A 12,019-nucleotide genomic window follows, 5' to 3' on the forward strand; every position below is an offset into this window, starting at 1 on the left:
TAATAGTAAGTATTTATTTACAAATATTAATCGATTAAGTATGTAAATAAAAAAATCGTGCAATTATGAAAGACAAAATAATACATATGTATTATGTGGGGCCAATTCTCGCCCTATGAAGTGGTGAAGTGGATTTAATAAAAAATTCAAACTCAGCGAGAATTTAATTTTTTCCTTATCTATTTACATCCAGCAAGTTATTATTTGATAAATAGTTGTGAGTGTAAACCAATGATGTTCTTTATCACAAGAAGATGTCTTGAGCAAAATGCCCAATTATTATTTTTCACAGCCACAAAACTTTGTGAAAAAACTTTTCATAGTGAACAATTTTTGCAAGTACCCAGAAGATAATTTATAGTAGACCTTTTTAAGTAAAGCCATTCTAAGAGACCTACCCAAGAAGAGCTGAAAAAAGTGCTTCTTTGCACCTAGAAGGGCTTATCCATTTACAGTTTACGCGAATGCTTAAGTATATATTATTTAGCATTACAAATGAATTTCAATAAACATTTTAAGTTGCAACAACACATATTTCATATAAACCGTAAGCAAATACTTCAAAGATGTATGATTTTTATAAATTAAAGGAAAAACATTAAAATAACTCCTCCAAAAGGCCTTCCGAAGTGCGTCCTATAAAAGCCCTCCTGTAAGGCCTTCTATGGGTAGTGAAAGAAAGAAGATTTGTGCCACTCCATACAAAAGAGAAAGGAGAAAGGAATGTAGAGAGGAAGGTCTCTTGACTATCAGGAAGGCCTTTCGGATTTTAACTTTTGAAATTATCTACTGGGTACACATCGTTATCTTAATATAGAAGGGCCATATCTCAAACTTTTGTTTCTTTACAGAGTAGTCATAAAGCTATATAAAAAAAAACCAAAGATCTTCAGTTGCAGATTCCTTCAAAACGTGGGTTTTTAATACACACTGAAACAAATTAATTGATGTAGTTGCTGTTTTTAAATTGTATTAGGTCCTTATTGAACACCCTGCCGACTTTTGTACAAAGCTGAGTTTGGAAAGAAAATGAGTTAGGGCCTTTCTATATTAAGGTAACGATATGTAATTTTATTTCCAATAGAACACAGAATCGTAATTTTGTGTGAAGTGGTGAACAATGTTTTCTCTTCACGTATTTACAACACAAGAATTGGCTCCTGAATATGTATGTAAAATTATTCACCAGTTGTTTTTGTAAATGCAGTGTTAAATCCAGTTGTATTCACAAGAAAAAAAAAAAACCTTCGGCAATACCCTTGGTTATTTTTTTGCTCTTTTTAAGAGGAATAACTGGAAAAGTACATACCTAACAAATTTCGAAATCTACAAAATGCTTAAAAAGCGAATAATGGCACTAACTGTCGGTTACACCAGTGGAAAGTGATTTTCTGCACAGTATACAGTAAACCAGCCATTGACAATATGATTACTTGAAAATTAATACATGAAATATTGTGCATGTATAGGATTATTTTGTCATTAACCCATAGGCTGCAATGACTGGTGCAAAAGTACCCCCAAATGTTTGTTGATATATTTGAAATGTAAATTTTAACAGCGAAATTCGTAAAAAAAAATAATAAAACAAAAATATTGTTGATTACTACATGGGAGGTGGTCGTGGTTATGGACAGATTTCACCAAAATTTAATACTAACCTAAATTATACCAAAGGAAACTTCGGCACCGACTTTCGTTAAAAAATCTAAATATTGTTCGAGTTAGCGGGTTTACAAACAGACACGACTGAACCAATTCATTTCGTCATTCTGAATATTTTGATAAATACACACACATATTCTGTATATACATTTTAAACCGTTGAAAAACGGTCTTGCTTATCTGCATAACCGTGCATTAGTTCGAACGTCGATATATAACTTTGGATACATATTTCATAAAAAATTTGGAGGTCTCCGCTATAAGAGTGGTATATTTGAAAATTAGAGAGTTCTACCTTTAAGCTAATACTTGTTTTACCCCCTAATTTATGGGTCCATTTTCCAAAATCAGCCCACCATTATTCACTCAAAGTTGTGTTCGGAACCAAATATGACTTATGTAGGAACTGCATCCGGTTATAATCGCTTACGCTGCAAGCCTGATTTGCTAGGAATTTTGTTTTTCTCGTTGTTTTATTTTATGTGACTTGAAAATATTTTCCACTATAAGAAAATATTGAAATTGGATTTCATTTGGGTTAAAGAAAACGACAACTGTGAAAAAATATCAACCAATACTTTCAAATCAATTGTCAAATAAGTATACCCAATAAACATTGTGGCGAAAAAGACCTTCAATATCCAATATGAATATCGAACTGAGAACGAACTCATAACCAACCTTAGTTTTCCATCGTTCATAACAAGAGAGAAAGTTGCGCATTTAGTTTAATTTTTTCAACTAAAGCGGGTCGCGCGTTTGTTTTCGGGAAAATAAAAATTGGTAACTAGCAATTTAGATAATAATATAATTTTTATATAGAATGTAAACTTCAAAAAAAAAAAATTAGACGTGAATGCAGTGAAATTGTAAGCATGCTAATGTAACCTCAACAACAACAAATGAATGTTGACGCAGAGTTCGAGCGGATTTCAATTACATTTTTCCAGTAAGCCAAAACCCGTATAACAAAAAAAGACGCTTTAACAAGAAAATGTTAAAACTAAATAGTTAATAGTTAGAATAAGTATTTTTCTTTTATGTACCTAAATAACATCCTGAAGATGATCTCTTAATTTAATTAATTTGTTTTTTTAATGAAGTATACTTTATTTAACAACGCATTTCTTATAAAAAAAAATTACAAAAACCTATAAAATAAAAAGTAACTATACTTAAACGTTAATCAAATATACTTTCCTTTTTTCAAAAACAAAAATGTATAACCAATATTTATTAGGCTTGGTTAACAATTCGTAAATGATTGGCAAACGAATCTCTTTTTTCTAGTCTCACCTTCGATAATGAATGTGTAAATAGGTTAGTACTCGATTCGAGAACTAGGCCGTTCCGAATATTCAGCCTTATCATGAGTTTCATTTTCCCCGAACCGGTTCACTCTTCACTTTTAGTTTCCATGTAAATCAGCCTTATCATGAGTTTCATTTTCCCCGAACCGGTTCACTTTTCACTTTTGGTTTCCATGGTTTTACTATGGGCGGAAGACTAATTTTTGGGTGAACTTTTTTTCAGGCGAAACTCAGGATAAGGCAGAGTAATTATGCATACTTGCAAAAAAAAAAATGATTTTTTTGGAGTAATGACAATATTTTAATAAATGAGTGATATACATATCGTCGTTTAATCTACAAAACTGCGCATCAAGAAAATGCAAAACCTCGTATGTGACGTTGGCAAGATTTTGTGGGAGAGAGTAAAGCTAGACCAATTTCAAACCGGTTCTGTCTTTTATCCCTAATTATCTCTTCTTACGTCTAAGTATAGATATTTAAGTATAAATGGATAAGGGCTTGATGCCAAGAGCTTCCGGTGAGCAAATATCTTTTTTGACACAAATGTCAGTTACGACGATACGCGGTTTTGTACTTTAAACGATGATATGTATGTGTATACATATCAAAATGCTCAGGATAAAAAGATAAATCTATTGACTGTGTCCGTCCGTACACCATAACTCCGTAAAAAGTTCCGATACCCAATATAAAATGTTAGAAAATGGACGGTTCGCCGCCCACTTTTGGTAAAATGTGCATACCTCAGTATCCGTTAAACCGGATTATCAAAAACTTGACACACATATTTCTTTAGGTGTTACTATGCAGACAATTAAAAATTTTGGTAATCGGACGCAGGCCATGCTTACCATCCGTATAATGGTAGTTTTCGAAAATGCAACCTACTAAAAAAAATGTTCCCAAAATTAAAATTTGAAACTATGCGTTGAAAATAAAATACACTTTTTACAAAATGTTGGAAAATGAGCGTGGCTTTGCTCACGGTATATAAAATCAGTAACTGCATCCTCCAAATTTTGTTACACATTTCTTTTGGCGTTACATTTTGGAAAGTTTTGAAATTGCACTCATCAGAAAAACTTAAATAAAGATGCATTTTTATTAAAACATGCTTTAACACTACATATACAAAAACGACTTACGAGAAATTTAGTACGTAAATCAAATAGATTAAAGCTGAAAATGTGCACAATCCCAGCAAACACAGTCTCTAACGATAGAGAAACATTTAGGTTTACATTCGAATTCTAATCCAGTTCTCTAGTATTTCTCGAAGGTTAGCGAACTATGTTAAAATTCGATTAGAGAATGATTAGAAAAACATTAGAAGAAACAAATTAGAATTCAAGGTTAGAATACGATTAGATATCTAACTTTTTCTCGATATTGATAACTAAGTCCCATTTTTGAAGAGAATTCTATAATTATCGACAGTTTATCTAATCGACTTCTAACCCTCTACCTTAGAGAAACACATTAGAATTCGAATAGGTTTATAACCGTTCTCTAACCTAAATGTTTTTCGGGATATTTTCGCGGCAAGCGTGCGATTAACATATTTTCAATTTGGAATGAAAGCGTTTGACTTTTTAATTAACTAAATTATAAGATGTAAATCGAAAAAAAAATATATTGTATTGAACTATGATGTCCAATGTAAAACAAATAAAAGCCATAGTTTTGCCTAATCGTTGATTGCACGAAATGAGCTGTGCCACATTTATACAGACATGGAATTCAAAAAAATATGTGGCATTCAAAGCTGCACATAATTTGGTGAACTATCATGTTAACTCTTATCCGATGGGTAAAAAATTTCTTGAACCGTAAATATGTTTTAAATCATAACTTTTCATAGAATTTATGGCAAAATAATTTTTGAAAATATATTAAACAGCTAAATTTGTTTATTCTAAGAGAATACTGGTACAGACCCATCAACCAATTTATTAACATTGGCTCTGCGAATGTTATTTGCAACTTACAATAACATGAGAATACGTGTTTTTAAAAGCTTCTGGTACTTTTTCTCAATATTAAAGAATACAGTCGTTGGCGTGCAATACTTCGTATACGCCATACGTATGCGATGATAACAAATCGATCTTTTTTATATGCTGTATATTGGGCTTATACATTTGCATGCACTCCAGAGCTTCCCGAACCGCCGGTAATATTTGCTGTAACTGGGGCTGAAATGGTCGAGCTAGCTCGTGTTCCTAGCTGCGATTGCTGTTGTATGTTGCTTATAACGGATGTCTCAGTTAATGGTAGTGCTTCAACTTTCATTCGCAATTCTTGTTTTCGTGTCTGTACTGACAGCAATTCATCACTTAGATCATTACACAAACGTAACAAAAGGTTATTTTGCTCACGCAGATGTTGCAGTATATCACCCATACTGTTATTCTGCTTAAATGTTACATGTCTTAACGTCTCGCTAATGTCATTTACCCGTTTTTCGAATAGATCAGCATTAGGTAATGCAACCAATTGTGGAGGAAGTGCTATTGCACTAGCCCCGAGAGCTCCAAATGGCGTAGGCATGGATGGTGGCGGTTGTATGGGTTGAGTTGCATAATTGCGCTGTGTCTGACAACGAGGTTGCTTTTGCAATTCAGAATCTTTTGCTGTGGGTGATAACGAATTGTGTGGCGTGTTTGGCTTTCGATACACCTCAAATGCCGAAACACGCTGATTTGTTTGTTGTAAGGAGTATCGTGTTGGTGGCATAACAGCCATTGCTGTAGCCGTTGGTGCCCTAGCCGTCGATTTTCCTGGCGGTAAGGAATACTGTTGTTCCGAAGATATGTTTTTCTATCAAATAAGGAAAAATTTAAATTGGAAAAATTATTAGGGATAACACATTTTAATACCGCATCAACGACCGCAAAATGAGTAAAATCAGCAAAACCAGTAGAAGTCTGGAAGTCGAAACTTGCTTGTGCTGTCATCTGGAGTGAAAATAGTTTGATATATATGTAGATATAGTCAAATATTGATATACATGACGTATGAGATGTGATAATTAAAATTATATTCAGCCTTATCACGAGTTTCATTTTCCCTGAACCGGTTCACTTTTCACTTTTGGTTTCCATGGTTTTACTATGGACGGATGACAAATTTTCGGGTGCATTTTTTTTCAGGCGAAACTCAGGATAAGGCAGATTATAAATACGTTGAAAGAAGTAAGATATGTTAACTATAAAAAGTTTAAACACCGTGCATACCTCGGGTTGTTGGTTAACAGGTCCGCATGCCTTAAATTTATTTAAATCCAAACTGCTACTCCGACCATGTCGGTGTGGCCTTGGAGGTGGCAACGGCGGTGGATCATTTTTATTTTGTAATGTCTGCTGGTGTTGACTGCTATTACTCACTTCATTGCTGTCTCCACTAACAGTGGGAATCATTGCACTTGAGTAAGAAGTATTTGAGATTCCTGAAGCACTTCCTGTATTACCTACGCAGGATTCCCTTTGTGGTGGTGGCGGCAAAGCTCCAATATTTTTTGCTGGTAACTTTTTTGCTTGTGGACGTTGTATTGCTCTTAAATCGTTATTCTGAAGGAGCTCTCGATTATGCATTATCACATTTGCGGTGCTGATATTATTATTGGAACCTGCGGTCATTATATTAGAAGAGTTTTGTGAAACTTGCTTGGAGCTTCCATCTTGTTGTTGTTGATTAGATAAATCGCTTGTATCTTGGTTAACAGTTTCTGCAGCAATTACTGAACTCGCAAGGCCTGAACCTATTTAAAAGGATATTTAATCATTTTTATTACTTTACAACAATATTTAACTTGCCAACGGGGGTAACACGTAACGCCACAGGATGTAAGATTTGAGGGTCTGATACCACCGCTTGTGCTGTTCGTTGCATATCAAAATTTACTGGTTTCGGACCGGGACTAGAGACATTAGATGTAGGGGATTCCGTGAACTTAGTCCACTGTGTAGGTGGTAAGTCCTAGTCGTGATTAAATTAAAATAAAATTAAAATAGAATAAGTGAAAATTTTTACCACAGGGCCCCATAAATTTCTATCTTTTACTTTAGATAAAGTAGTTGCAACTGCCAAATTAGGAGTTGTATCATTGGGTTCAGCTACTGGTGAATTCGATATACTACGATGCTTTGTTAGAGTTGGCAAGGAAGATGTTAATGAGCCATGATTCCCCTGTCTGGAACCTGCACTCGTCTATTTATAGAGGAGAGTTTAACAATAAAAAATAATATACATATTACATACATACATATATTATTTTTTTCGTACCTGTGACGATGACGACAGAGTGCTTATATTCATAGCGTTTTTGTCATTGACGCGAGTCTGAGTTGTAGTATTTGTAACAATGACCGTGTTATCAGTTTTTTCTTCTTCATCATCATCATTTAAATGCAACAAATCCGCTTCCGGGGGCTCTTGAAGGAGTAAGTTTGCAGTCGCGTTCTGTGAACTATGCAGCAAGATGTTCGGATGCAAGCAGGATGGTAGCACTGCTGGTAAAGGTATATTATTTCGTCTCAACACAACCAAATGCATTGCAGCAGTAAATTCAGCTAAGCTCAATGCTCCATCACGAGTTACGTCGCACAGTTGCCAAATGTGGCGTAACTCTTCTACCGGAATTCTAGATTTCTCGAAAAATATTCTGCACAGGATAATGTGAAAATCATTTTTTTAATTGATTTTTTATTAATAACTAAAAGCCTTTACCTAGCAATTTGACCAGAGAGCAATCCGTTATTATCGTGTTGTACAGCTTTGAATTGTTTATAGTAATAATCACGTTGTTCAGGCGTAATTTGGTATACGCTATTCAAGTCAGCGTCGTTTTCATCCTCACTACTATGACGATCAGATGATTCTTCTTCTGTGCCCAGAAGCTGCCGATGTTCATCTCCTAACAAGCCCTGCCATAATGTTTCTTTGGCCCACTGGCGTTCTGCAACACTGTTTGTTGGGGTGGGACTATCGCTGTTGGTACTCCATGCTTCTGGTGAACCACGGTGACGGTGCTGCCATAAAAATTTGGAAAGCCCAACATGGATATTAAATTAAAAGCAAGTAATTTCGATTAACACTTATGTTATGACTATTTTATATAATATATAACAAGGTGATCAATGTTTAAAAATCAAAGGACTCAGAAGTTGGGCAGCATTTTGTTCAGTAAAATGCTGCGGTAAACTCCGACGGGACGAAATGTGCTCTTTTACATTCATTCCCTGAGTCAGCCTTTTCGCGAATTCCATGTGAATAAATTATTTCCATAATATAAGCAATACAAAAACAAATTCAGAAAAATAGTTTTTGTTTTGCTTTATAATTTATGAGAGTATTTGTTTACATAAAATTCGCGACAAATTACCTAATTTTTCATTGAATTAAAGGTACATCCACGCATTTGATATTGGCGAGTTCAAAGCTTCTATATTCTATTACATAAATAAACATTTCCAACGGCAATAGAAGTATGCATACATTTTGTAATTTTAGCTGTCGAAAATTTATGCTAAAGAGAGCAATTAAAAAAACGACAACTTTATCTCTTTCTCAAAATGCTTTTCGTTACGGTGCTCCAAAAGTACACGAGAAAAAGTAATGTCGGAATTTTTATGCTCTCACCCCCTAGGATTGTTCTATACCGAAAAAAATGTTCCCCTATTTTTTTATTTTAAAATTAAAAAATATTTAGAGGTCGCTCAAAGCGCCCAAAGTTTTCCATGTATTTTGTATGGGGAAAAAACAAATTTTCGTAGAAGTGGTATAGAATTCTTAAAATTCAATATTTTTCTATCGGATAACTCTGTGTCTCTGCAACAGATTCCCAATAATAATACTCAGTTGTTTATTTAACCATTTTTTCATAGCAACTATAATTTATAGGTCCGCCAAAAACCCACAAAAACCTTAAAAGTTCGATGGGAGACCAATAAAAAATCGTTAGTATTATAAAATGGTTAAATAAACAATTAGGTATTATTATTGAAAATCTCCTGAAGATAACTAGAGTTTTCCGATCGGAAAATATTGATTTTCAAGAATTCCATACCATTTACACGAAAAGTTTTTTTTTCATTTAAAAATACATGGAAAACTTTGAGCGCTTTGAGCAACCTCTGAATATTTTTTGATTTCAAAATAAATAAAAAATAGGTCTATACTTTTTTCGATATAGAACATACCTAGGGGGTGAGAGCGTTACAAAAAAAATTATTTGGACTTAAACGGACGACAACATTATTGAATGGTAGCTTTCTAATACGACTATTTATTTTTTGCATACCTTATTTTCTAAGGGTAAATGGCGCTTACGATAATTTTCCTTAACATGCTGAGAGGAAAGTTGTCAAAGAATTGGCGCTTGCGATAGTTTTTATATTGTATAATCTGGGCATTTATAAACGAAGGAGTGCGGGTACTTTAAGGATTGTTTGAAAAAAACTGAATTTTAAGTAAATTAAATATAAACACTGCCTATCAGCTGAGTAAGCACAATATAATTTAAACTTTCTTCGTAGATGCAATGTTAAAGCTCATGCAATACTCTATTAAAATAAAACTACCACTTTGGCGCTATTATTTTAAATTTTTTGACGTTTTTTAAAAGAATGCAAAAAAGAAAAATTTAATTCTTGACGAGCATAGGTTCAGTGCCAAAATCTTCATATTAAAGAGATTTTCGGCAAGTTTCGAATCTCGACTCGTCGTGTGTATTAAACCTAGTTATTGGGAAAAAAATTGCTAAACGAAAACTTCTCACCTAGAGATTAAAATCAAAGACTGCAATTTTATAAAAAAAAAGGCTGAAGTGCGAGAGTTATAACAAGAATCCATATGGCTGTTGTTGTTGTTGTAGCAGCATACAAATTCCCCAAAGACTTTTTGGGGAGTGTTGCTGGAGTGACAATCCTTGGCCAGATATAAATCTGGGTCGTTCCGGTTACGTAGACCCGACTGTCGTGGGAACGAATCCATATGGCCGTATAAGCTGGTGTTAAGAGGGAAATTTCGAATTCACTTGCAATTTTTTCTATACCAGAGCATACACTAGGAATATACGCCCCGTTAGGTGTCTGGTTTTGATCTTTCTGATGTGCTTTTAAATCTTATAACCCATTGGCAAAGCATGCTGCACTCAGTGATTGCAGCTGTAATTGCATAATGGCAGATTGCACATAATTCTTAAGCGAAAAAAGCTGATTTTGAAGCATTCAGTTGTAGCAAATGCCGATGGAACTTTCGTTAAAACTACAGTTCAAACTGCTATTTACAATAAAGTTATATACACACAGTGTCGCTTACGATAAAATTTTAGGACCACATAAGTGTAAACAAAGCAAAAGATAAAATTCATTTTGCTTTTTTCCGTAACGGTACATATTTCAAGTCTGTGATTTTGTAGGATGTTGTAACCAAAGGTGTTTAATACATTTTGGTTGTAACTCCTATTTGTAACCTATTTGCAACAAAAAGATTGTTTTCGTTATGTTGTCGCTTACGATAAAATCACAATTAGGGGTCGATGTATACACATGTACATATTTAGTTTTTTTATGAGATTTAAAGAGCCATTTTGTTTAGAACAAAAAAATGTTGGTAGCGGTGATGAAATATGCTTTATATTGCTTACTGTTTCACGCCCGCTACTGCCACTGTCAACAACATGACCTGCACCATCACCACAGCTTGACTCATTTTGATCAACTTCTGAATCCGTAGTTGGAATGTCTGAATTTATTTCAGAATCAGGTTGTTTTTGGAAATGTTGAAAGCTTCCAGAATTCTGTCGGGAGCTGCTTCCAGAGGTGCCCATCTTCCAATCATTTAATCCGTGAGGTAAAGAAGTTTTTCGTTCAGCTACTGGTGGAGGCGGCATTGCTTTTGATCCATTTACGGAAGGGTAAGCGCCGGAAATACTTGCTGCTGTGTTTGGACCCATGCCGCTTGGCGAATCTCTCCAGCTGAATCGAGGCAAAGGCAATGATACAGATGAAGTAATGACCTCTTGCCGAAGTTGCATTCCAGCCTGGTAAGCAGCAATGAGCTTTAAACATGAATAAAACTGTCCACGTGAAATGTGCAGTGAAGTAGTAGGTATGCCGACAAGAGCAATAATCTTAAATTTTAAATGATATACTTTTTTTAAAATGATAAACAAACTTTACTGAATGTTAAACAACCTCCATTACTATGTCACTTTGAATATTTGCTGAATGGTATAATTCCATCGCCTTCATCATGGGTATTTTACCAGCTTTTTCCACGTCACAACATAAAAACAAGTCGCCAAAATAACGCGACTCGGTTTCATTGAGGTACACCTCCATTGATGGACTCTCGATTATGTTACTTGTTGCTGTCGGTGCGTAATTGCTGTAAAAGTACCAAAGGTGAAACTATTTTATATCTCCAACTCTCTAAATACACACAAATATGTCACCACCACCCACCTACGGCACGAAGCCTAATTCCAAAATCCTTTTGCAAGTATATGTCTCGTGTTCGCCCCAACTGAGTGCGTTGCAGCTGCCTGGCTTAGTTTAACTAAGAAAATATCTCTGTTGAAAGATTTGTCTGTGTTTTATATATCTTCACGACAAATCTGTAAGATTGGTAAAATAAAACAGCTTTTTTTGCAGCGAATTATGCGAACTTTACGATCCTTGTATCCATCAACGTTTTCTCACGACAAATTGTCACTACACTATAGTTTTACAGGCAATGAATTTTCTTTGTTGTATAAATGTTGCCACTGAACAGAAAAGTTACATTTTAATTTAAATAAGAATAAAGAGCTTAAAACAAGATATAGATTGTATAGGAAAGATAACGTAAATACTGCGATAAAGTTAATAATTTGCGGCTTCGGATCTCTGCCGACGTAAACATGGCTATAATTGCGACAAAATTGCATTGCCTACTATTTATCGAGATTATTTGCTATTATTTTAGGTGAATTTGCAACGCGCGAGACGGTATGCAGTTTAGTAGTATATTAAATTCTAGTTTAATGAGGAGCAAAT

The 12,019-nt window shown here is 34.5% G+C and overlaps 1 protein-coding gene across 3 annotated transcripts; it reads right to left on the bottom strand.

Annotated features, from left to right (window-relative positions):
* Positions 1 to 3,521: 3,521 nt before the first annotated feature.
* Positions 3,522 to 11,728, bottom strand: Reps (RALBP1 associated Eps domain containing). 3 transcript variants are annotated; one of them, XM_017632383.1, is made up of 10 exons: positions 11,447 to 11,728; positions 11,177 to 11,369; positions 10,627 to 11,112; positions 7,707 to 8,008; positions 7,263 to 7,641; positions 7,041 to 7,187; positions 6,794 to 6,956; positions 6,215 to 6,738; positions 5,858 to 5,935; positions 3,522 to 5,798 (listed from the first exon to the last, which is right to left on the bottom strand). In XM_017632383.1, exons 2-10 carry the CDS (start codon positions 11,321 to 11,323, stop codon positions 5,112 to 5,114), a joined length of 2,913 nt encoding a protein of 970 aa, XP_017487872.1. In that variant the 5' UTR covers positions 11,324 to 11,369; positions 11,447 to 11,728; the 3' UTR covers positions 3,522 to 5,111. The 3 variants fall into 3 exon arrangements, with proteins under 3 accessions (XP_017487872.1, XP_017487870.1, XP_017487871.1); XM_017632381.1 differs by having other exon boundaries at positions 7,011 to 7,187; XM_017632382.1 differs by having other exon boundaries at positions 3,523 to 5,798; positions 7,011 to 7,187; positions 11,177 to 11,392.
* Positions 11,729 to 12,019: the final 291 nt, after the last annotated feature.

This window comes from Rhagoletis zephyria, unplaced genomic scaffold, assembly GCF_001687245.7.
Source record: "Rhagoletis zephyria isolate East Lansing unplaced genomic scaffold, Rhagoletis_zephyria_1.1 Rzeph_scaffold_10015, whole genome shotgun sequence".
Taxonomy (NCBI): domain Eukaryota; kingdom Metazoa; phylum Arthropoda; class Insecta; order Diptera; family Tephritidae; genus Rhagoletis; species Rhagoletis zephyria.

What these genes read in the sequence shown, in the direction of transcription:
- Reps (XM_017632381.1), bottom strand. Translation starts at nt 11,323, where the DNA reads ATGGAGGTGTACCTCAATGAAACCGAGTCGCGTTATTTTGGCGACTTG. An exon ending in GTTACGTGTTACCCCCGTTG is followed by an intron (nt 6,739 to 6,793) that starts GCAAGTTAAATA and finishes CCTTTTAAATAG; the next exon opens with GTTCAGGCCTTGCGAGTTCA. An exon ending in ATTTTGCGGTCGTTGATGCG is followed by an intron (nt 5,799 to 5,857) that starts GTATTAAAATGT and finishes CTTATTTGATAG; the next exon opens with AAAAACATATCTTCGGAACA.